Genomic DNA, 24,659 nt, shown 5'->3' on the forward strand with positions numbered 1-24,659 from the left:
CACGATCACGCACATCGTTTGAGTGTGAACCAAAATCGAGATGGTTTATGGGTTCTGAACGTTTTTATCAATAGGAGTCATATTGGCCTCAACAAATTTCAGAGTTGTCGTCCGGTAATTGTGCTCTGGAGAGTCAGCAAAACGAAACATGATGCTGTCAAATTTAGAGAAGGATCCTATAAGCTATATATGGCAGACGCGGAAATCTTTCTTTTCCCCTACACTTTGGTCTAGCTGCATAACTTTTAAGAAGTTTTTACCTCTTACTCTCCCTCCCCTCTCTAATTTATTTATCCTTTTATTCACTCACATATACTGAATGTGTTCATAGAATTTGTTTGACGACTAAACGGATCGCCGCATGACTATCCATACATATATTGACGCGACTGCCGCTTAAGCGCGCTTCCCGCAGAATTTCTGTTGCTTTCTTGACGGCTATAATTTAGCCTGAAAAACGTGGCAGTAATCTGACAGCCTGTACGATCTATTTATTTCTGGATCGACTCACTAAACAGCAGACCCGACCCCTTCCATTAATTTGGAACCTTAAATAATATTCTGTCAAATAAAACTGAGCCGTTCTTTCCAAAGGAACATGGCCCAGAAACGCATCCACACGTTGTAGTGGTCTCCTTTAAAATCACGCCACAAAATGAAGATCCGCGATATACATACATATATCCTCTGGGAAAGAGCTTTTATTGAGATTTTTATTTTATTATTCCGGCATGACCTATCCAATATAAAGCGAGCGAAGGTACAAAACAGATCTTAGGTTCTTTTTAAAATATCTGATACAGTCAAGATTTTTATGGTTTGTCTAAAATTGGGAACTGAGATCGCCTCTTATGTACATAGGCGGGTAATTTCATTGCCACATCCGTCTCTTTTGTGAGCATAAATAACTTAACTAAGTTTTAAATTTTATTAGTTTCGAACCAAATTACAGGTTTAAGAGAATTCCTTACAATTTCAGAAGGTTAAATTTCAAAAGGTTAAATATTTCTAATTTTAATTGAAAGAAATACTTAGTTATGTGCAAAAAAAAAATGCAAAGCAGTCCACAAATGGAAAACAAAGTTCTGATATAAAATGTGAATTGTGAATGTCTCACTTGGGACATGATAGAATGATAACATGCGTTGACTACTTTCTTTATCCCCAGTGGATTAGGGGGCTTAGAATATACCCGCGGCAGGTATGCCTGTCGTAAGAGGCCACTTAAATACCTAAATGAGACAAGGGATTTTGTAGCACAAACCTTTCAAGGGGATGCTAGCACAATTTATAGCTTCTCTAATCCAATTGTCAACCTCAACTTCCCGTGGTGAATCCTGTTTCTTTAGCAGCCGTGGCTCTGGCGACTTGCAAGTTCCTCATGATACTAGGAAGTGGGGGCGGGATGGCCCAGAAGTGTCAATGTGCTCATAGCAAATCGTCCCCGAGATGGTCGGTGTCGTACTTGAATGGTGCTTACTACCTGAACTTACCGGATCTATATACTGGAAAATACCCAAAATCTTCGTAGTGTCTTTATCACTCTAACAACAACAACTACAACTTTCTTTGGTGAAAGTTTTGCGGTAGTAATGTTAGTTCATGCCAAAAATCTGCATAGTTTAAAGTAAATCATACGATCGGATTACCTAATTCAAGAACCACCAATCTACACACGCTATTAAATATTAGTTCCACTACACACCCAAAATTTGTGATACCTACACACCCAAATTGAGGTTGGTTAAAACTAAACGTACCATTTGGGGTACATTGAAAGTAAATCAGTTTTTGCTTTTCCTAAACATTTTTCAGTTGATATATATGTGCGATATGAGCATATACTTAAAGTTTTTTTACTCACCGTAATAGTCTCCTTTACGGTAGATTGTAATGGCATTTGAAGTGATATGCTTATACCCTTCTCTGTAGGTGGATGCAACGTGAACCATGGCATAGCGTATCCAAATGCATCTGTTGGTAACAATTGACAATAACGATGTAACAATGGCAATGCACCCACCGCTAACAAGCAAGCACCGCTTGGTATTACAAAAGGTGGTATAGCATCTATAAATTGTTCAGCAATAGCTTCCTCTTTTGGATCATCTCGATCCAATATGCGTCCAATTAAGAATTCCTGAATAGTCTTATGTGCATCTTGATATTTTTTAATTTGTGATACAACTTTGACTTCATCGAGTTTCGGTGCAAATATAGCATATATAGAGTCGCTGCTACGTGCACGGCCTTTGGTCTGCACATAGGAGTTAAACGTCTTCAACGGATCATAGGCAAAAACGTAATTACAAGCCTGTACATCAATACCTTCTTCTAGGACATTCGAACAGACGAGCAAATTACATTCACCGGTTCGAAAGCTATCAATAACCTGTGTATGAGAAAATATATACACATAAGTAGAAACATACAATTATTGATTCAATTATTATTGTTAAGTATTTGTTGTCGTCGAAACTATAGTTAAATTCATCTGACAGGAGTTTAGGGAATCTACGTATTTGCTGTTGGGTGCTGTTATAGGTTTTGGCACGTATTAAGGACATACAAAACGTTTTGCGACTCTAAATATGTAAGGATTTAACCTGTTACATGTGCGTCGGTGACGTATGCTTTTCTCCTCTAAAGGGATTGGGCATTTGGTTTTAATAACGGGATTCACTAGGCGAAAAGGCTACCGGATCTTGTTGTTCGCCCCATCCAAAAGGTGCGGCCACTCTGTAATTGTTATCAATGTCCTCTAACGGTAGTCAGAGGAAACTTGCAGTTTCGATAAAGTTGGACCCCAGAGATAAGGGTGTTAGAGGTGTTGGTTCTACATAGCAATTGAAAAGATGGTTGCGGTCATGTGGGGACACGTTTACAGCAGAACATACATTGGGTGTGTCGGGTTTGATTCTGGATCGAAGTTGAGCTTTTCAATCAGATGTTTTTCATACAGTTTTACCATAAAAATGAGATTCAAAGACAACTTTGGTCGTGTTGTTGTTGTTGTAGCAATGCTCGCCCCACCTAATAGCCGCGACCGTTCACGAATTGTCATCAATATCCTCTAACGGGAGTCCAAGGAAACTAGTCGTTTCAACAGGGGTGGACCATAAGGAAAAGGGTGTTAGAGGCGTTGGTTCCACATTACAATTGAAGAGATGGTTGGTGTCATGTGGGGACACATTGCAAGCGGGGCATACATTTTGTATGTCGGGGTTGATTCTGGATAGGTAAGAGTTTAACCTGTTACAGTATCCAGAACGAAGTTGAGCAAGAGTGACACGCGTTTCCCTGGGGAGTATGCGTTCCTCTTCCGCAAGTTTTGGATAATTTTCGTTAAGTACTGGATTCACCGGGCAATTCCCGGCATAAAGGTCCGACGACTGTTTATGGAGTTCACCAAGGACCTGCTTGTGTTTTTTCACTTCATACGGCTGGGTTCTCAGGTGCCGTATTTCCTCAAAATGCTTACGGAGATGACTCCTTAAGCCCCAAGGCGGTGCTGGTTCATCAATCAGATGTCTGTTGGGATGCCCAGGTTTCTGGGTATTCAACAGGAACTGTTTGGTCAGCATCTCATTTCTCTCCCTGATGGGGAGTATTCTCGCCTCATTATGCAAATGGTGTTCTGGGGACATAAGAAGACAGCCCGTGGCGATTCTGAGAGCAGTATTTTGGCAGGCCTGTAGTTTCTTCCAGTGGGTGATTTTTAGACTTGGCGACCATATGGGTGACGCGTAGCACGTAATCGGCTGGCTAATTGCTTTGTATGTAGTCATGAGCGTTTCTTTATCTTTTCCCAAAGTACTGCCAGCGAGGGATTTGAGGATTTTGTTACGGCTCTGAATTCTCGGAACAATTGCGGCTGCGTGCTTGCCAAAATGTAGATCCTGATCAAACAACTTTGGTCGTCGTTTTTGCCCCTTTAAGTGTTCTATATATGTGGTCATAATCTCACTACTCGACTCTTTTAAGGTCGTCTCATAAAATCTCGAAATATGAAAATTTTGATTTGCATCTGTTAACAATAAAACGTGCGATATTATTGCCAGATCTCATTACATTGCTTACAGAGATATGCCATTTTTGACAGAGGCGTAGCTTTGAGAAACAAGTTTCTGCTGGCTTCTTCCGGTTTAACAGAAACTGCCTGTATTTTCGCCTCGTGTTCACATGATGCTCAGGTGTCATAAGAAGATGTTCCGTGTCCGTTATAAGTGCGGGCGTTCCTGTATACTTCCTCACGTAAGCAACCAAACCGGTGACAAGTAACACATGTCCGGCTGATCATTTTCCTTTTATGTTGCAATCAATGTTTCCTTTTATTTTTCCAGCAAGCGACTATTGTTGTTGTTGTAGCGATAAAGTTACTCCCCGAAGGCTTTGGGGAGTGTTATCGATGTGATGGTCCTTTGCCGGATACAGATCCGGTACGCTCCGGTTGTCCTTGTTGTTGTAGCAATGCTTCGCCCCAACTAACAGCCGCGACCGATCACAAATTGTCATCAATATCCTCTAACGGGAGTCCAAGGAAACTTGCTGTTTCAACAGGGGTGGACCATAAGGAAAAGGATGTTAGAGGCGTTGGTTCCACATTACAATTGAAGAGATGGTTGGTGTCATGTGGGGCCACATTGCAAGCGGAGCATACATTTTGTATGTTGAGGTTGATTCTGGATAGGTAAGAGTTTAACCTGTTACAGTATCCTGAACGAAGTTGAGCAAGAGTGACACGCGTTTCCCTGGGGAGTATGCGTTCCTCTTCCGCAAGTTTTGGATAATTTTCGTTAAGTACTGGATTCACCGGGCAATTCCTGGCATAGAGGTCCGACGCCTGTTTGTGGAGTTCGCTGAGGATCTGCTTGTGTTTTTTGGCTTCATACGGATGAACGCTCAGGTGCCGTATTTCCTCCTAATGCTTACGGAGATTACTCTCTAAGCCCCTGGGCGGTGTTGGCTCATCAATCAGATGTCTGTTGGGATGCCCAGGTTTCTGGGTATTCAACAGAAACTGTTTGGTTAGCATCTCATTTCTCTCCCTGATGGGGAGTATTCTCGCCTCACTATGTAGGTGGTGTTCTGGGGACATAAGAAGACAGCCCGTGGTGGTTCTGAGATCAGTATTTTGGCAGGCCTGCAGCTTCTTCCAGTGAGTAGTTTTAAGGCTTGGCGACCATATAGCGGACGCGCAGTATGCAATCGGCTGGCCAATTGCTTTGTAAGTGGTAATGAGCGTTTCTTTGTCTTTTCCCCAAGTACTGCCAGCAAGAGATTTGAGGATTTTAGTACGGCTCTGGATTTTCCGTACAATTGCGGCTGCATGCTCGCCAAAGTGTAGATCCTGATCAAACGTCACACCCAAGATTTTGGGGTGTAGGACAGTCGGTAGCGTAGTGCCATCGACGTGGATGTTCAAAATGGTCGACATTTGGGACGTCCATGTTGTAAATAAGGTCGCGGAAGATTTAGTCGGTGATAACGCCAGGTTTCGCAAGGCGAAAAAACTGGAGATATCAGGGAGGTAGCCGTTTATTTTATTGCATAGCTTATCGATCTTTGGGCCTGGGCCTGTGGCCATTATTGTGCAGTCATCGGCGTAGGAAACGATTGTGACTCCTTCCGGTGGTGAAGGTAGCTTAGATATGTAGAAATTAAACATGAGTGGGGATAGGACACCACCCTGTGGCACCCCTTGTTTAATTCTCCTTGGTTTTGATGTTTCGTTTCTAAATTGCACCGATGCCTGCCGACCACCCAGATAATTTGCGGTCCACCTTTTAAGACATGGGGGAAGGGTAGACCCTTCCAGGTCTTGCAGTAACGAGCCATGGTTGACCGTATCAAAAGCTTTTGATAGGTCTAGCGCTACGAGTACTGTTCTATGGTGGGGGTATTGATTTAAACCGCAATTTATCTGGGTGCTAATGGCATTTAGCGCGGTGGTAGTGCTATGGAGTTTTCTGAAGCCATGCTGATGGGAGGCTAGCTGCAAATTTGCTTGGAAATAAGGGAGAAAAATGGCTTCAAGCGTCTTTGCCACTGGCGATAGGAGAGATATCGGACGATACGACTCTCCTATGTTAGCTGGTTTCCCTGGGTTTAGTAGCGGGACCACCTTGGCCATTTTCCATTTCTCGGGTATGCCAAAGGTGGAAAGAGACAGGTTGAAGACATGCGCTAAATATTTGAAACCCTCTTTCCCTAGGCTTTTAAGCATCGGCATGGCTTTGCCGTCTGGGCCCACTGCTTTGGATGGTTTAGCACGACCAATGGCGTCCTCAACCTCTTTAGCGGTGATGGTGATTGGTGACGCGCTGAATTTGTGTTTATGTGCGTGTCTATTGGCCCTCCGTCTATCTTTGTCGACCGTAGAATGCATTATATATATTGTCGGCAGAAAGCGCTCGCGCATTTTTTCGCATCCGACAGCACTTTGTCGCCAAAGGCGATGGAAACTTTGTCTTTGTGCTTAGTCGGATTCGATAGGGACTTTACGGTGGACCAAAGTTTACCCACACCGGTAAAGAGGTTACAACCTCTTAGGTGCTCTTCCCATTTCGCCCGCTTGTGTTCGTCCACAAGCAATCTGATACGTTGGTTTATATCCCTTATTTGGGGGTCGCCTGGATCAAGCTGTTTTATAAGGTCACGTTCTCTCGCTAAGTTTGCGGCCTCCGCCGGGAAGTGGGCCGGATTTCGGGAATTCTCCCGGCGGGAATGAAACGTGCCGAGGGGGATTCAATGACCTTACGGAAGGCACGCTCTCCTTGGTGGGCATCAGTCGGGATAGGGAGGGCAGCAAAGAGGTTGTCTGTAAAAGATTTATATTCTTCCCACTTTCCTTTGTTGAAGTTTATGAAAGTGCGTTTTTCGGTGACGATGAAGTCGACTGTACGCTCGAGCGAGATAAGTATAGGCAGGTGGTCGGATGCCAATGTTACCATCGGCTGCCAGTTGACGCAGTTTACGAGTTCTGCGCTCACGATTGAGATATCTGGCGAACTGTGACATCTTCCTACCATACGTGTGGGGGCGTCTCCGTTTATTGTGCAGAACGTCGTTTCTTCTATTTGTTCCGCCAACATCTCACCCCTACTGTCCGCCCGCAGGTTTGAGTGCCATAGATCGTGAACACAGCACCTTTAAGGTGCTAGCCCGACCATCTCGGGAACGATTTATATGGCCACATTAAACATTCAGTCCTAGTAGTCGGTAGAGCAATGCCAACGACTTGAATGTTAATTTTGTATCATCTGCTCCGTGTTTGGTCGGGACAATGCCAAATCACGTATGACGAAAAAAATGAAAAAACTAGAGATAATACTGTCAATTTTGGAACACGGGAAAGGAAATTACGGTGACAAGTATAAAGTTTTGGATTTTAGAAATTGGCAAAAACTCACATTGAATCAAAAACAACCCGGCTCTAAAAAAATCTAGGATAGCACATCACAACCTGGGTGTTATAAAAATATGACTGATAGAAAACTATGTCTTGAACCCCGACAGGCTCCAGTAGGGAAATCGTATTTTTGCTCTTTAACCAACAATTTCTCATATACATATTCTGTAATAACCCTTGTAAATTATTCCTTGTGTGTCCCTAATAGAAACTACGCTTTGGAGACGTAGATAATAATAATAATAGATAAACCCCAGTTTTTTTGTGGATGGTACTATAAGCTGCGTGGATGGGAAATTATGTCTGATCTTAATTCAAGTCCCTTCGGTTCAAGCCACAACCATATTCATTTGCTTCAAAGTGGTGACTTGAAATTGCTTATATAATGAACTAGTACCTGGGCGACCGAGCTTTGCTCGGCAATCTTCGAGTATGTCGCATAACATACTTTGTTCTACATGTCATCATTAATCAAACTCTACTTTTTTATATGTACATATATTATATATTTTTAATTACCAATATTTGATTTCGGAACAAGGTTCGAAATGAGCTCAAGGCCAGAACAATAATTTTTTTGTAATGATTATTGTTTTTTTATGATTTATTTTCTTTTTTGGCCGTCAGTATAAACAGTTATTTTATATTTTTGAGCTCAAGGCCGGATTAAATAAAACACTTTTAATTTTTTTAATTTGATTTGTTTTATTTTAATTATTTGTCAATATTTCGACTTCACTCTGAAGTCATCATCAGGACTGACTGCAAAAAACAATACGTAATTTTAATAACAAAATAAAAACATTCATTTATGCATCGACACCACTTACATCTTCAAATGCGCTTTCAAGACTAACATTTAACATAACAATTATAAAAAGAAACAGCGATTAAAAATCTAAACAAACAGAGTAAACAAATGAAAAACCGTAATTGTAAACAAAACTATAAAACAACAAATTGTTAGACGGCGAATAGTACATCGATACATACATATATATTTGGCATTACAGTGTTGTTGTGAAACGAAGACGAAAACTTTTTATGTTTGTGCGGGTCTGTAAAAATGCATCACATGCTTTTGTTGTTTTTTATAAGGTTGCGGTAGACATGAGAACAATTCGCGATGTCCGTTTTGAAATTCATCCTCTTATTATTAGGGGTGTCCACTATATGAAGCATTTCTAATGTGAAGCGTTTGTTATAATTTTTCTCTACTTCTAAAATGGTTACATTGTCAAAGTCTGGATAATGTCCTGTTTCTTGGCAGTGGGATGTTAAAGCCGTTTTGTTGTCTTAAAAATTTTTCCTTAATTTTATATTAGATCTATGTGCGGATATCCTTGTCTTCAATTTTGTTTTTGTAGTCCCCACATATACTTTCTCGCATACGTGGGACCCGTCGCCATTGCAAGGAATCTTGTAAACTACATCCGATTTTTCATGTGTTGAAATTTTATCTTTAAGGTTGCTAAAAATTTTCCGTAGGGTGTTGTCATATGTGAAAGCTAACCGCACGTTCTCTTTATCATACATGTTTGAATATTTTATTCTCTCCGATAATTTCGGGACATACGTTGCAGACTTGTAAATTTTGGCATCTCTAGTCTCTTTATTACCTACATCACTGGGTCGGGAATAATAATCACGAATTATTTTCGATGCTAACTTTATGGGGAAGTTGTTGTTTTCTAGAATCTTTTTGATAGTTTTTATGTTTTTATCGTGATAAATATTGTCGCTGATCGATAGAACTCGTCTGACGAAGTTGTTGGCCGTGTTCAAAATTGTTCTCTTTTCATGTTGTGAGTGAAAGTTTATAAGCCTCCCCGAGGCTGTTGGTTTTTGATACCAATCTATAGTTAAGAAATTGTTTCTTTTGATTACCAATGTATCTAAAAATGGTATTTCCACGTCTTTTTCTATCTCAATTGTAAATTTGATGGATCTGTGATATCCATTCAGTATGTTAAGCAATTTGTTTGTATCTTCTGTTTTTACTATAGCGAATATATCATACACGTACTTTGTAAGTAATCGTGGTTTGTTAACCGATTCAGTTTCAAATCTGGTTAATAGTTCTTCCATTACGATATCCGCTATTACCGGTGACGCTGGTGATCCCATTGGCATCCCCGATCGTTGCTCGTATATTTTGTCTCTGTATTTAAAATAACGGCTTTCTTTGATACAAAACTTGACAACACTTAAGAAAAGCTCTTTCGTCATGGATGTGTACTCTTTTATCTGGTTCCACTTAGAATCTATGATATCAAGGGCCAAATCAACTGGGATACTGGGAAACAAGGAAACAACATCGAACGACACTAGACTCTCATCATCATACACATAAGTATCTTTTATCTTTTTCTTGAAATCCATCGCGTCTATTACATTAAATTTGGATGTCATTGTTAGTTTTTGTAATATTTGAACAACGAATTTACATAGACTGTAGGACGGAGTATTAATAGACGAACAAATAGGTCTCAGCGGAATCCCTGAATTATGGATTTTTGGCAGACCATAAAATCTGGGTGGGTTCGCTGTTTTACAGGTAAGACGGTACTTTTCTTTAAGGTCGATGGATTTTTTATTGTACAGTTTTTCCACTATTTCATTATTTTTCTGTTGTAGTCTACTAGTGGGGTAACGCTTCAATACTTTGTACATAGAAATATCATTTACTATTGTCCGCATCTTTTTTTCATATTCGATTTTATCCATCACTACTGTAGCATTTCCTTTATCTGCGTTGAGAATTAGAAGCTGTTCGTTGTTCTTTTAAAATTGTTTAGTGGAGCGCAGGGTTTCTTTTGTAAATTTATCTCTAACGGAAGTTTTCGTCATATTTAGGTGATTTTGCAGAAGTGTCGTCAAGTTGTTCCTTTCTATCTCTTGTTTCTCGTTTTCTTTAATCGTCTGTATGTAACTCTCTCCGTCCGCTATCATTTTAAAAAGAGGAAAATCACTCACTTCCGTCGGTAGGGCATGTTTAGGGCCTAGGGAAAGAAGCCACTGAATATTTGTAGGTATTTGTACGTCTGTCGTGTTACAAATCCATTCCGGTATCACCCTAATGTTCAACAGTTGTTCTTGTTTCTGTTTTAGCTCTTCATATTTGTTGCCTTCAGAGTGAAGTCGAAATATTGACAAATAATTAAAATAAAACAAATCAAATTAAAAAAATTAAAAGTGTTTTATTTAATCAGGCCTTGAGCTCAAAAATATAAAATAACTGTTTATACTGACGGCCAAAAAATAAAATAGATCATGCAAAAACGGAGAGCACACCGAGAAGTTGAAGACGCTACCAACGTCTACAAGAAAATAAAGAGGAGTTATGACAACAAAACCCGAAATCAAATAAAGCAATACCAACGCCATACACATCAGTCCACGAGGCTTTCAGAGTCGACGTTGTTTCTAGAGAGGTGTAGGAGAAATGGAATAATACCAAAATTCATCAATAATGCTACTAAAAACATTCTTTATATCATCAACAACAACAGCAACAACCACAAACTACCAACAAAACTCGCTTCCCAAGGCAGTCGGTTCTATGTACCGGAGCGACTCGGGATTTTTCCCGACCAAGGACTGTCATTTCAGTGTGACCCCATTTAATTTGTTTCGTCCCTCCCACAAATTGTCATCCTCCCAGCAGCTCCTTGCAGCAGGACTGCTACATATTCTCTTATTCCGGGAAGGTATCGAACCCAATCCGGGTCCGTCTCCTGACCCCGGTCCTGAGAAATGGTTTTGCTGCATTTGCCAGAAAAGAATCTTTTTAGGACGGTCATACTCTGTTCAGTGTGTCTCGTGCAAGGGATGGTTGCATCGGACAGGTTGTTCTGGGCTTGATCCCAAAACCCGACGTCCACGTAACTTTTATAAATCTTTTGTGGCTCCTTGCTGCTCACGCCCAAGGGCATCCCGTAGTCTACGCCTAAGCGTATCCCCACTACCTTCCAGCAGCTTCGCTGCTCAGCAAGCCACAACAAGTACCCGCTGCTGCTCGCGCCCCACGGCGCCAACAATTCAAACAGCTGATACCACTCATAACTACTACCTTCGTAGTAGAGCTGGTAGCAATGCTGAGCATCAGCCCCTGCCCCGTCTTCTTCTCCTCCCCTCTTTTCTGGCAGCAATCGTGCAGGTCAGGGAAACAGACTCTTAGTCCCTGCCTCCGTTTGCACCGTCTGCCAGCACAGAATATATAGGTTTGCGACATCCGCTCAATGCAGCTCCTGCCTTGGGTGGTGCCACTTTCCTAGATGTTCTGGTCTCCGCGACGGCAACCCCACGACGGGTTTCATCGCGCCATGTTGCCAAGTCGCAAACCCAAATCATCCGGGTACCCCAATGCTTGCCCAAGGGCGCCCAGTCCCAAGTCCACAACAGCAATTGCGTCCTGGCCTTCCACAACCTAGGCGTAGTCACCCGTCACTTACCCCTAGAGTGGCGGCGTCACCCCTCATGCACTTCAGAATTCTGCAGTTCAACTGTAATGGACTAACTGGGAAGATTACGGAGATAGTCGATTTCATGAAGCGGCACAACATCCGCATTGCTGCGATTCAAGAGACTAAACTCACAGCAAGATCTGCATTGCAGACCTGCTCTGGTTATAATGTCCACAGGAAAGACCGCGAGAGCGGAAATGGAGGCGGCCTCGCGTTTATTATACACCACTCTGTGCAATATCATATATTTGATCCTGGCATCGACCGCAGGGACAATGTCTTAGAACGTCAAGGCCTATCTGTCCGGTCAGGCGATGCAAATCTAGAAATCATCAACATCTACATCCCTCCTGTCACCTGTTGCCCCAGTGGATACCGCCCTAATATCGAGGCCTTACTCACTGGCAACAATCGCATTATCTTAGGCGATTTCAATGCCCATCACGACCTATGGCATTCAAACTTGCGGGCGGACAGTAGGGGTGAGATGTTGGCGGATCAAATAGACGAAACGACGTTCTGCACAATAAACGGAGACGCCCCCACACGTATGGTAGGAAGCTGTCATAGCTCGCCAGATATCTCAATCGTGAGCGCAGAACTCGTAAACTGCGTCAACTGGCAGCCGATGGTAACATTGGCATCCGACCACCTGCCCATACTTATTTCGTTCGAGCGTACCGCCGACTTCATCGTCACCGAAAAACGCACTTTCATAAACTTCAAAAAAGGAAAGTGGGAAGAATATAAATCTGCAACAGAGAGCAGCTTTGCTGCCCTCCCTATCCCGACTGATGCCCACCAAGGGGAGCGTGCCTTCCGTAAGGTCATTGAATCCGCCTCGGCACATTTCATTCCCGCCGGGAGAATTCCCGAAATCCGGCACTTCCCGGCGGAGGCCGCGAGCTTAGCGAGGGAACGCGACCTTATAAGACAGCTTGATCCAGGCGACCCCCAAATAAGGGATATAAACCAACGCATCAGATTGCTTGTGGACGAACACAAGCGGGCAAAATGGGAAGAGCACCTAAGAGGTTGTAACCTCTCTACCGGTGTAGGTAAACTTTGGTCCACCGTAAAGTCCCTATCGAATCCGACTAAGCACAAAGACAAAGTTGCCATCGCCTTTGGCGATAAGGTGCTGTCGGATGCGAAAAAATGCGCGAGCGCTTTCTGCCGACAATATATAATGCATCCTACGGTCGACAAAGATAGACGGAGAGCTAATAGACACGCACATAAACACAAACTCAGCGCGTCACCAATTACCATCACCGCTAGAGAGGTTGAGGACGCCATTGGTCGCGCTAAACCATCCAAAGCAGTGGGCCCAGACGGCATAGCCATGCCGATGCTTAAAAACCTAGGGAAAGAGGGTTTCAAATATTTAGCGCATGTCTTCAACCTGTCTCTTTCCACCTTTGTCATACCCGAGAAATGGAAAATGGCCAAGGTGGTCCCGCTACTAAAGCCTGGGAAACCAGCTAACGTAGGTGAGTCATATCGTCCGATATCTCTCCTATCGCCAGTGGCAAAGACGCTTGAAGCCATTTTGCTCCCTTATTTCCAAGCACATTTGCAGCTAGCCCCTCATCAGCATGGCTTCAGAAAACTCCATAGCACTACCTCCGCGCTAAATGTCATTAGCACCCAGATAAACTGCGGTTTGAATCAATATCCCCACCATAGAACAGTACTCGTAGCGTTAGACCTATCAAAAGCTTTTGATACGGTCAACCATGGCTCGTTACTGCAAGACCTGGAAGGGTCTACCCTTCCCCCATGTCTTAAAAGGTGGACCGCAAATTATCTGGGTGGTCGGCAGGCATCGGTGCAATTCAGAAACGAAACATCAAAACAAAGGAGAATTAAACAAGGGGTGCCACAGGGTGGTGTCCTATCCCCGCTTTTGTTTAATTTCTACATATCTAAGCTACCTTCACCACCGGAAGGAGTCACAATCGTTTCCTACGCCGATGACTGCACAATAATGGCCACAGGCCCAGGCCCAGAGATCGATGAGCTATGCAATAAAATAAACGGCTATCTCCCTGATCTCTCCAGTTTTTTCGCCTCGCGAAACCTGGCATTGTCACCGACTAAATCTTCCGCGACCTTATTTACAACATGGACGCCCCAAATGTCGACCATATTGAACATCCACGTCGATGGCACTACGCTACCGACTGTCCTACACCCCAAAATCTAGGGTGTGACGTTTGATCAGGATCTACATTTTGGTGCGCACGCAGCCGCAATTGTTCCGAGAATTCAGAGCCGTAACAAAATCCTCAAATCCCTCGCTGGCAGTACTTTGGGAAAAGATAAAGAAACGCTCATGACTACATACAAAGCAATTAGCCAGCCGATTACGTGCTACGCGTCACCCATATGGTCGCCAAGTCTAAAAATCACCCACTGGAAGAAACTACAGGCCTGCCAAAATACTGCTCTCAGAATCGCCACGGGCTGTCTTCGTATGTCCCCAGAACACCATTTGCATAATGAGGCGAGAATACTCCCCATCAGGGAGAGAAATGAGATGCTGACCAAACAGTTCCTGTTGAATACCCAGAAACCTGGGCATCCCAACAGACATCTGATTGACGAACCAGCACCGCCTAGGGGCCTAAGGAGTCATCTCCGTAAGCATTTTGAGGAAATACGGCACCTGAGAGCCCAGCCGTATGAAGCGGAAAAACACAAGCAGGTCCTTGGTGAACTCCATAGACAGGCGTCGGACCTTTATGTCGGGAATTGCCCGGTGAATCCAGTACTTGAAGAAAAATATCCAGAACTCGCAGAAGAGGAACGCATACTCCCCAGGGAAACGCGTGTCACTCTTGCTCAACTTCGTTCTGGATACTGTAACAGGTTAAACTCTTACCTATCCAGAATCAACCCCGACATACAAAATGTATGCCCTGCTTGCAATGTGTCCCCACATGACACCAACCATCTCTTTAATTGTAATGTGGAACCAACGCCTCTAACACCCCTTTCCTTATGGTCCACCCCTGTTGAAACGGCAAATTTCCTTGGACTCCCGTTAGAGGATATTGATGACAATTTGTGATCGGTCGCGGCTATTAGGTGGGGCGAGCATTGCTACAACAACAACAACAACAACCAACAAAACTGTCAAACATCGTGAGTACATACATAGAAAGGATCAAAGCGAAACTTTTTAATATAATCATCGAAATAAAACACGAACTTCTACGTAAAAAAGGAAAAGAGGTAAATAGATTAAAGACACAAATAACACAAGATCTCACCACAAAAGACTCTACGGCATTTTTCATAAGTGAAGAACTACTGACAAAGAAATTAAAAACGAACATGAAAACTAAACAAGTCAACAAATATGAAGAGCTAAAACAGAAACAAGAGCAACTGTTCAACATTAGGGTGATACCGCAATGGATTTGTAACACGACAGACGTACAAATACCTACAAATATTCAGTGGCTTTTTTCCCTAGGCCCTGGCCTAGGGCATGTGCCCTACCGACAGAAGTGAGTGATTTTCCTCTTTTTAAAATGATAGCGGACGGAGTTACATACAGACGATTAAAGAAAAAGAGAAACAAGAGATAGAAAGGAACAACTTGACGACACTTCTGCAAAATCACCTAAATATGACGAAAACTTCCGTTAGAGATAAATTTACAAAAGAACCCCTGCGCTCCACTAAACAATTTTTAAAGAACAACGAACAGCTTCTAATTCTCAACGCAGATAAAGGAAATGCTACAGTAGTGATGGATAAAATCGAATATGAAAAAAAGATGCGGACAATAGTAAATGATATTTCTATGTACAAAGTATTGAAGCGTGACCCCACTAGTAGACTACAACAGATAAATAATGAAATAGTGGAAAAACTGTACAATAACAAATCCATCGACCTTAAAGAAAAGTACCGTCTTACCTGTAAAACAGCGAACCCACCCAGAATTTATGGTCTGCCAAAAATCCATAAGGCAGGGATTCCGCTGAGACCTATTTGTTCGTCTATTAATACTCCGTCCTACAGTCTATGTAAATTCGTTGTTCAAATATTACAAAAAACTAACAATGACATCCAAATTTAATGTAATAGACGCGATGGATTTCAAGAAAAAGATAAAAGATACTTATGTGTATGATGATGAGAGTTTAGTGTCGTTCGATGTTGTTTCCTTGTTTCCCAGTATCCCAGTTGATTTGGCCCTTGATATCATAGATTCTAAGTGGAACCAGATAAAAGAGTACACATCCATGACGAAAGAGCTTTTCTTAAGTGTTATCAAGTTTTGTATCAAAGAAAATCGTTATTTTAAATACAGAGACAAAATATACGAGCAACGATCGGGGCTGCCAATGGGATCACCAGTTGTTGTTGTTGTTGTAGCAATGCTCGCCCCACCTAATAGCCGCGACCGATCACAAATTGTCATCAATATCCTCTAACGGGAGTCCAAGGAAACTTGCCGTTTCAACAGGGGTGGACCATAAGGAAAGGGGTGTTAGAGGCGTTGGTTCCACATTACAATTAAAGAGATGGTTGGTGTCATGTGGGGACACATTGCAAGCAGGGCATACATTTTGTATGTCGGGGTTGATTCTGGATAGGTAAGAGTTTAACCTGTTACAGTATCCAGAACGAAGTTGAGCAAGAGTGACACGCGTTTCCCTGGGGAGTATGCGTTCCACTTCCGCGAGTTCTGGATATTTTTCTTCAAGTACTGGATTGACCGGGCAATTCCCGACATAAAGGTCCGACGACTGTCTATGGAGTTCACCAAGGACCTGCTTGTGTTTTTTCGCTTCATACGGCTGGGTTCTCAGCTGCCGTATTTCCTCAAAATGCTTACGGAGATGACTCCTTAGGCCCCTAGGCGGTGCTGGTTCGTCAATCAGATGTCTGTTGGGATGCCCAGGTTTCTGGGTATTCAACAGAAACTGTTTGGTCAGCATCTCATTTCTCTCCCTGATGGGGAGTATTCTCGCCTCATTATGCAGATGGTGTTCTGGGGACATAAGAAGACAGCCCGTGGCGATTCTGAGAGCAGTATTTTGGCAGGCCTGTAGTTTCTTACAGTGGGTGGTTTTTAGGCTTGGCGACCATATGGGTGACGCGTAGCACGTAATCGGCTGGCTAATTGCTTTGTATGTGGTCAAGAGCGTTTCTTTATCTTTTCCCCAGGTACTGCCAGCAAGAGATTTGAGGATTTTATTACGGCTCTGAATTCTTGGAACAATTGCGGTTGCGTGCGCACCAAAATGTAGATCCTGATCAAACGTCACACCCTAGATTTTGGGGTGTAGGACAGTCGGTAGCGTAGTGCCATCGACGTGGATGTTCAATATGGTCGACATTTGGGGCGTCCATGTTGTAAATAAGGTCGCGGAAGATATAGTCGGTGACAATGCCAGGTTTCGCGAGGCGAAAAAACTGGAGAGATCAGGGAGATAGCCGTTTATTTTATTACATAGCTCATCGATCTCTGGGCCTGGGCCTGTGGCCATTATTGTGCAGTCATCGGCGTAGGAAACGATTGTGACTCCTTCCGGTGGTGAAGGTAGCTTAGATATGTAGAAATTAAACAAAAGCGGGGATATGACACCACCCTGTGGCACCCCTTGTTTAATTCTCCTTTATTTTGATGTTTCGTTTCTGTATTGCACCGATGCCTGCCGACCACCCAGATAATTTGCGGTCCACCTTTTAAGACATGGGGGAAGGGTAGACCCTTCCAGGTCTTGCAGTAACGAGCCATGGTTGACCGTATCAAAAGCTTTTGATAGGTCTAACGCTACGAGTACTGTTCTATGGTGGGGATATTGATTCAAACCGCAATTTATCTGGGTGCTAATGACATTTAGCGCGGAGGTAGTGCTATGGAGTTTTCTGAAGCCATGCTGATGAGGGGCTAGCTGCAAATGTGCTTGGAAATAAGGGAGCAAAATGGCTTCAAGCGTCTTTGCCACTGGCGATAGGAGAGATATCGGACGATATGACTCACCTACGTTAGCTGGTTTCCCAGGCTTTAGTAGCGGGACTACCTTGGCCATTTTCCATTTCTCGGGTATGACAAAGGTGGAAAGAGACAGGTGAAGACATGCGCTAAATATTTGAAACCCTCTTTCCCTAGGTTTTTAAGCATCGACATGGCTATGCCGTCTGGGCCCACTGCTTTGGATGGTTCAGCGCGACCAATGGCGTCCTCAACCTCTCTAGCGGTGATGGTAATTGGTGACGCGCTGAGTTTGTGTTTATGTGCGTGTCTATTGGCTCTCCGTCTATCTTTGTCGACCGTAGGATGCATTATATATTGTCGGCAGAAAGCGCTCGCGCATTTTTTCGCATCCGACAGCACCTTATCGCCAAAGGCGATGGAAACTTTGTCTTTGTGCTTAGTCGGATTCGATAGGGACTTTACGGTGGACCAAAGTTTACCTACACCGGTAGAGAGGTTACAACCTCTTAGGTGCTCTTCCCATTTCGCCCGCTTGTGTTCGTCCACAAGCAATCTGATGCGTTGGTTTATATCCCTTATTTGGGGGTCGCCTGGATCAAGCTGTCTTATAAGGTCGCGTTCCCTCGCTAAGCTCGCGGCCTCCGCCGGGAAGTGGGGCCGGATTTCGGGAATTCTCCCGGCGGGAATGAAATGTGCCGAGGCGGATTCAATGACCTTACGGAAGGCACGCTCCCCTTGGCGGGCATCAGTCGGGATAGGGAGGGCAGCAAAGCTGCTGTCTGTTGCAGATTTATATTCTTCCCACTTTCCTTTTTTGAAGTTTATGAAAGTGCGTTTTTCGGTGACGATGAAGTCGGCGGTACGCTCGAACGAAATAAGTATGGGCAGGTGGTCGGATGCCAATGTTACCATCGGCTGCCAGTTGACGCAGTTTACGAGTTCTGCGCTCACGATTGAGATATCTGGCGAGCTATGACAGCTTCCTACCATACGTGTGGGGGCGTCTCCGTTTACTGTGCAGAACGTCGTTTCGTCTATTTGATCCGCCAACATCTCACCCCTACTGTCCGTCCGCAAGTTTGAATGCCATAGGTCGTGATGGGCATTGAAATCGCCTAAGATAATGCGATTGTTGCCAGTGAGTAAGGCCTCGATATTAGGGCGGTATCCACTGGGGCAACAGGTGACAGGAGGGATGTAGATGTTGATGATTTCTAGATTTGCATCGCCTGACCGGACAGATAGGCCTTGACGTTCTAAGGCATTGTCCCTGCGGTCGATGCCAGGATCAAATATATGATATTGCACAGAGTGGTGTATAATAAACGCGAGGCCGCCTCCATTTCCGCTCTCGCGGTCTTTCCTGTGGACATTATAACCAGAGCAGGTCTGCAATGCAGATCTTGCTGTGAGTTTAGTCTCTTGAATCGCAGCAATGCGGATGTTGTGCCGCTTCATGAAATCGACTATCTCCGTAATCTTCCCAGTTAGTCCATTACAGTTGAACTGCAGAATTCTGAAGTGCATGAGGGGTGACGCCGCCACTCTAGGGGTAAGTGACGGGTGACTACGCCTAGGTTGTGGAAGGCCAGGACGCAATTTCTGTTGTGGACTTGGGACTGGGCGCCCTTGGGCAAGCAGTGGGGTACCCGGATGATTTGGGTTTGCGACCTGGCAACATGGCGCGATGAAACCCGTCGAGGGGTTGCCGTCGCGGAGACCAGAACATCTAGGAAAGTGGCACCACCCAAGGCAGGAGCTGCATTGAGCGGATGTCGCAAACCTATATATTCTGTGCTGGCAGACGGTGCAAACGGAGGCAGGGACTAAGAGTCTGTTTCCCTGACCTGCACGATGCCAGAAAAGAGGGGGGGAAAAGAAGACGGGGGCAGGGGATGATACTCAGCATTGCTACCAGCTCTACTACGAAGGTAGTAGTTATGAGTGGTATCAGCTGTTTGAGTTGTTGGCGCCGTGGGGCGCGGTACTTGTTGTGGCTTGCTGAGCAGCGAAGCTGCTGGAAGGTAGTGGGGATACGCTTAGGCGTAGACTACGGGACGCCCTTGGGCGTGAGCAGCAAGGAGGCACAAAAGATTTAAAAGAGTTACGTGGACGTCAGGTTTTGGGATCAAGCCCAGAACAACCTGTCCGATGCAACCATCCCTTGCACGAGACACACTGAACAGAGTATGACCGTCCTAAAAAGATTCTTTTCTGGCAAATGCAGCAAAACCATTTCTCAGGACCGGGGTCAGGAGACGGACCCGGATTGGGTTCGATACCTTCCCGGAGTAAGAGAATATGTAGCAGTCCTGCTGCAAGGAGCTGCTGGGAGGATGACAATTTGTGGGAGGGACGAAACAAATTAAATGGGGTCACACTGAAATGACAGTCCTTGGTCGGGAAAAATCCCGAGTCGCTCCGGTACATAGAACCGACTGCCGGTAATAGCGGATATCGTAATGGAAGAACTATTAACCAGATTTGAGACTGAATCGGTTAACAAACCACGATTACTTACAAAGTACGTGGATGATATATTCGCTATAGTAAAAACAGAAGATACAAACAAGTTGCTTAACATACTGAATGGATATCACAGATCCATCAAATTTACAATTGAGATAGAAAAAGACGGGGAAATACCATTTTTAGATACATTGGTAATCAAAAGAAACAATTTCTTAACTATAGATTGGTATCAAAAACCAACAGCCTCGGGGAGGCTTATAAACTTTCACCCACAACATGAAAAGAGAACAATTTTGAACACGGCCAACAACTTCGTCAGACGAGTTCTATCGATCAGCGACAATATTTATCACGATAAAAACATAAAAACTATCAAAAAGATTCTAGAAAACAACAACTTCCCCATAAAGTTAGCATCGAAAATAATTCGTGATTATTATTCCCGACCCAGTGATGTAGGTAATAAAGAGACTAGAGATGCCAAAATTTACAAGTCTGCAACGTATGTCCCGAAATTATCGGAGAGAATAAAATATTCAAACATGTATGATAAAGAGAACGTGCGGTTAGCTTTCACATATGACAACACCCTACGGAAAATTTTTAGCAACCTTAAAGATAAAATTTCAACACATGAAAAATCGGATGTAGTTTACAAGATTCCTTGCAATGGCGACGGGTCCCAGGTATGCGGGAAAGTATATGTGGGGACTACAAAAACAAAATTGAAGACAAGGATATCCGCACATAGATCTAATATAAAATTAAGGAACAATTTTTCAGACAACAAAACGGCTTAAACATCCCACTGCCAAGAAACAGGACATTATCCAGACTTTGACAATGTAACCATTTTAGAAGTAGAGAAAAATTATAACAAACGCTTCACATTAGAAATGCTTCATATAGTGGACACCCCTAATAATAAGAGGATGAATTTCAAAACGGACATCGCGAATTGTTCTCACGTCTACCGCAACCTTATAAAAAACAACAAAAGCATGTGATGCATTTTTACAGACCCGCACAAACATAAAAAGTTTTCGTCTTCGTTTCACAACAACACTGTAATGCCAAATATATATGTATGTATCGATGTACTATTCGCCGTCTAACAATTTGTTGTTTTATAGTTTTGTTTACAATTACATTTTTTCATTTGTTTACTCTGTTTGTTTAGATTTTTAATCGCTGTTTCTTTTTATAATTGTTATGTTAAATGTTGATCTTGAAAGCGCATTTGAAGATGTAAGTGGTGTCGATGCATAAATGAATGTTTTTATTTTATTATTAAAATTACGTATTGTTTTTTGCAGTCAGTCCTGATGATGACTTCAGAGTAAGTCGAAATATTGACAAATAATTAAAATAAAACAAATCAAATTAAAAAAATTAAGTGTTTTATTTAATCCGGCCTTGAGCTCAAAAATATAAAAAATAATTGTTTTTTTATAATTTTTCTATAATTGAAAAATTGTATTTTGTTTTTGGAATAGTAAGTAGAAAATTTTTTTTGATGAAGGCTTAACACCCTTCGAAATGGATCTACCTGCGCAGCTATGGCAGGTTGTCTGAAAAATTTTCTACTTACTATTACAAAAACAAAATACAAGTTTTCAATTATAGAAAAATTAAAAAAACAATAATCATTACAAAAAATTATTGTTCTGGCCTTGAGCTCATTTCGAACCTTGTTCCTTTATCAATAGGCCGATAAAACAAAAACAATTGTTAATATTTGATTTCCTTAAAAATAGATTTCAAAAACATATCAAACACTAACCGCAAAATGAACTGGAATGAAAAATTTTAAAAGGGTAATTCCAGCCTTTAGTATAAGGGATTGTTATGACAATTAGTGAAATCGAGAACTAAGTTATTAAGGTCGAGTATCTTCATGCGCCGAATTATTAATTTCAAACATTTTTTTAGTTATACACTATGAATGTCTCACAATTTTATCACATTCCAAAAACTTGTAAATTTCACGAGTGACAATTATCAGTTATGACAACTATCACTTATTTTAATTAAATGTTAACTTACTTCCCTAAGCGCCATCTGTTGGTAAGTAGTTAAATGGTTAGATGTTTTCAAATTGAACATATGCCTCTAGTGTTCAACGGTTGCAAATTACCATGGTGAGATATCTTTTTGCTATGGTGAGAAATCTTTCTAATAGTAACCTGTGAGAAATTGCAATTATTCATTTCATATTTGCCAAAAATATGTATTTAAATATATTTTGCTAGAATTTGCCACGCTGCCTTGATATTACATTTCAATTTTATTAGCGTGTGTGAAATTAAGAAAATTAAAGCCGGAGTCATTGGTGCCGTATGTCGTATCACTGTATCCGTATCCCTAACGTAATCAGCTGTTTATCGTTACGACGGTAAACCAAAACCCAATTGGTTGGCTACGATACGGTTACGAATTTAGCAGCACCAATAATCGATTGCATTGATTCTCATAAGATTGGTCGAATCAGCTGTTAAAAGGTTACCGATACGGTTACCGATAAAGCACTAATGTCTCCAGCTTTAGTCGAATCACGAGTAAGATTTTTTTTCGAAGATTTTTAACTTTAATGTTCTCCTTTGAAGCTTTAAAAGAATATGAGTAAGCAGAGTACTATTTCGTCTAACTACCACAATCCTAAATGGCAACTCTACTCAAAAATGTCCCTATTGTAATGCGGAGTGAAATACCTTTCGTTTGATACCCATATCGGCATATCTCATGCAATTTTTTTTTATTTCGAATAGGTGGCAACCCTACTCAAAAATGTCCCTATTGTAATGCGGTGTGAAATACCTTTCGTTTGATACCCATATCGGTATATCTCATGCAATTTTTTTATTTCGAATAGGTGGCAACCCTACTCAAAAATTTCCCTATTTTAATGCGGAGTGAAATACCTTTCGTTTGATACCCATATCGGCATATCTCATGAAATTTTTTTAAATTTCGAATAGGTGGCAACCCTAAATGGCAACCCTACTCAAAAATTTCCCTATTGTAATGCGGAGTGAAATACCTTTCGTTTGATACCCATATCGGCATATATCATGCAATTTTTTTCAATTTCGAATAGGTGGCAACCTTGTGAAACATTCTGAGTGGCAACACCTAGGTAGAAAGTCTTAGAAGGTGATACATTATCTCTGTGCCAAATTTCATTTAAATCGGTTGAGCCGTACCCGAGATCGTTCAGCTATACAAACATACAAATATACAAGAATTGCTCGCTTAAAGTTATAAGATAAGATACTTCAGCTCGTATATTATCAAATATATCAAGCCTTAGCAAATGGAGCCACAAACAATGAACAATTGGTTCTGCCGGAAAAACCACGAGCATCGGACATTCGTCCAGGAATTGCCCTTTAATTTCTTGCTGCGTTCGCAAAAAGTACTTACCGATTTATTCCATTTTTGATCCAATATACTCTCGATAGATGGCATAATGGAATTACGCCCAACCATAAATTGTGGCAATAAGACGTTGCTTAATGATGGCTCCACTTCAATAAATTTTTGTAGTACATAGTAAATGCATTTGGCTGTATAACGACGTTCCACGAATATCAAACAATGAATTTCAGATGGATTTTTATTAGAGAAAAGATCTTTAATTAATAGAAGAAGCGTACGCATTTTCGGTGTGGAAAAGTTCAAAATAATGTCCAATGTGTGACAGGCAGTATCTGGATCAGAATCCTCATCTTTCAATTCTTTTATAAGCATATGCCGTATTTTTTCACATACAGTAATAACATAACGGTAAAGATTACGTAAAGCCATCGTTTCAGCTTGGCGTTTTTTCACTTCAAATTCAATAATTGGTGACATAATTGCTATAGCCGAGGCGTACAAACCAAATTCACCCATTTGATAAAGAAAATCTTTAAGTAGATTTTTTAAAAAGTTCTTCTTGTTCGGCTCTCGTAATCCACCTAAATTTTTGGTTTGTTTTGTTGGTATTGTGCCCAAATTCCATTTATCAACAACAACACAACATTCATCAATAAGCTGTTTGATAGTTTCGGCTAAGCGGAAGTTGTGAGTTACGCTAGTGAATGTAATCAGTTTTTCGGTTGGTTTTGTCGAATATCTAAATGTAAATAAAAGTTTATTAATAAATACACAAGTATGTATGAACATGAAATATTAAATAACTAAGGAAGTGTAAGTTCGGATAAAACCGAGCATTATATACCCAGCTGTGGAGTTGACAAAGTTTTCAGTGGTCGCCTACACTACGATTGAGAAATTCCAAACCAAAATGCAATAAGTGACTCATAACAATTTCCTAGATTAATGAGAAAAAGTGCCCAGTCCT

At 42.1% G+C, this 24,659-nt stretch overlaps 1 protein-coding gene across 4 annotated transcripts in view; it reads right to left on the reverse strand.

The window, feature by feature from the left end:
- The window catches only part of Dcr-2 (Endoribonuclease Dcr-2), a 102,419-nt gene that overhangs the window by 65,231 nt on the left and 12,529 nt on the right, over positions 1-24,659 (reverse strand). For all 4 annotated transcript variants that reach the window (XR_010950697.1, XM_067772353.1, XM_067772351.1 and 1 more), the window contains exons 6-7: positions 23,738-24,431; positions 1,865-2,392 (exon numbers count right to left, since the gene is read on the reverse strand). Coding sequence is in view for 3 of the 4 variants with exons in the window: in XM_067772353.1 (XP_067628454.1) it covers positions 1,865-2,392; positions 23,738-24,431 (1,222 nt within the window). In the remaining variant the exon portion in view is untranslated. The remainder of the gene's footprint in view (positions 1-1,864; positions 2,393-23,737; positions 24,432-24,659) is intronic.

This window comes from Eurosta solidaginis, chromosome 3 (genome assembly GCF_040869045.1).
Source record: "Eurosta solidaginis isolate ZX-2024a chromosome 3, ASM4086904v1, whole genome shotgun sequence".
Lineage (NCBI taxonomy): Eukaryota > Metazoa > Arthropoda > Insecta > Diptera > Tephritidae > Eurosta > Eurosta solidaginis.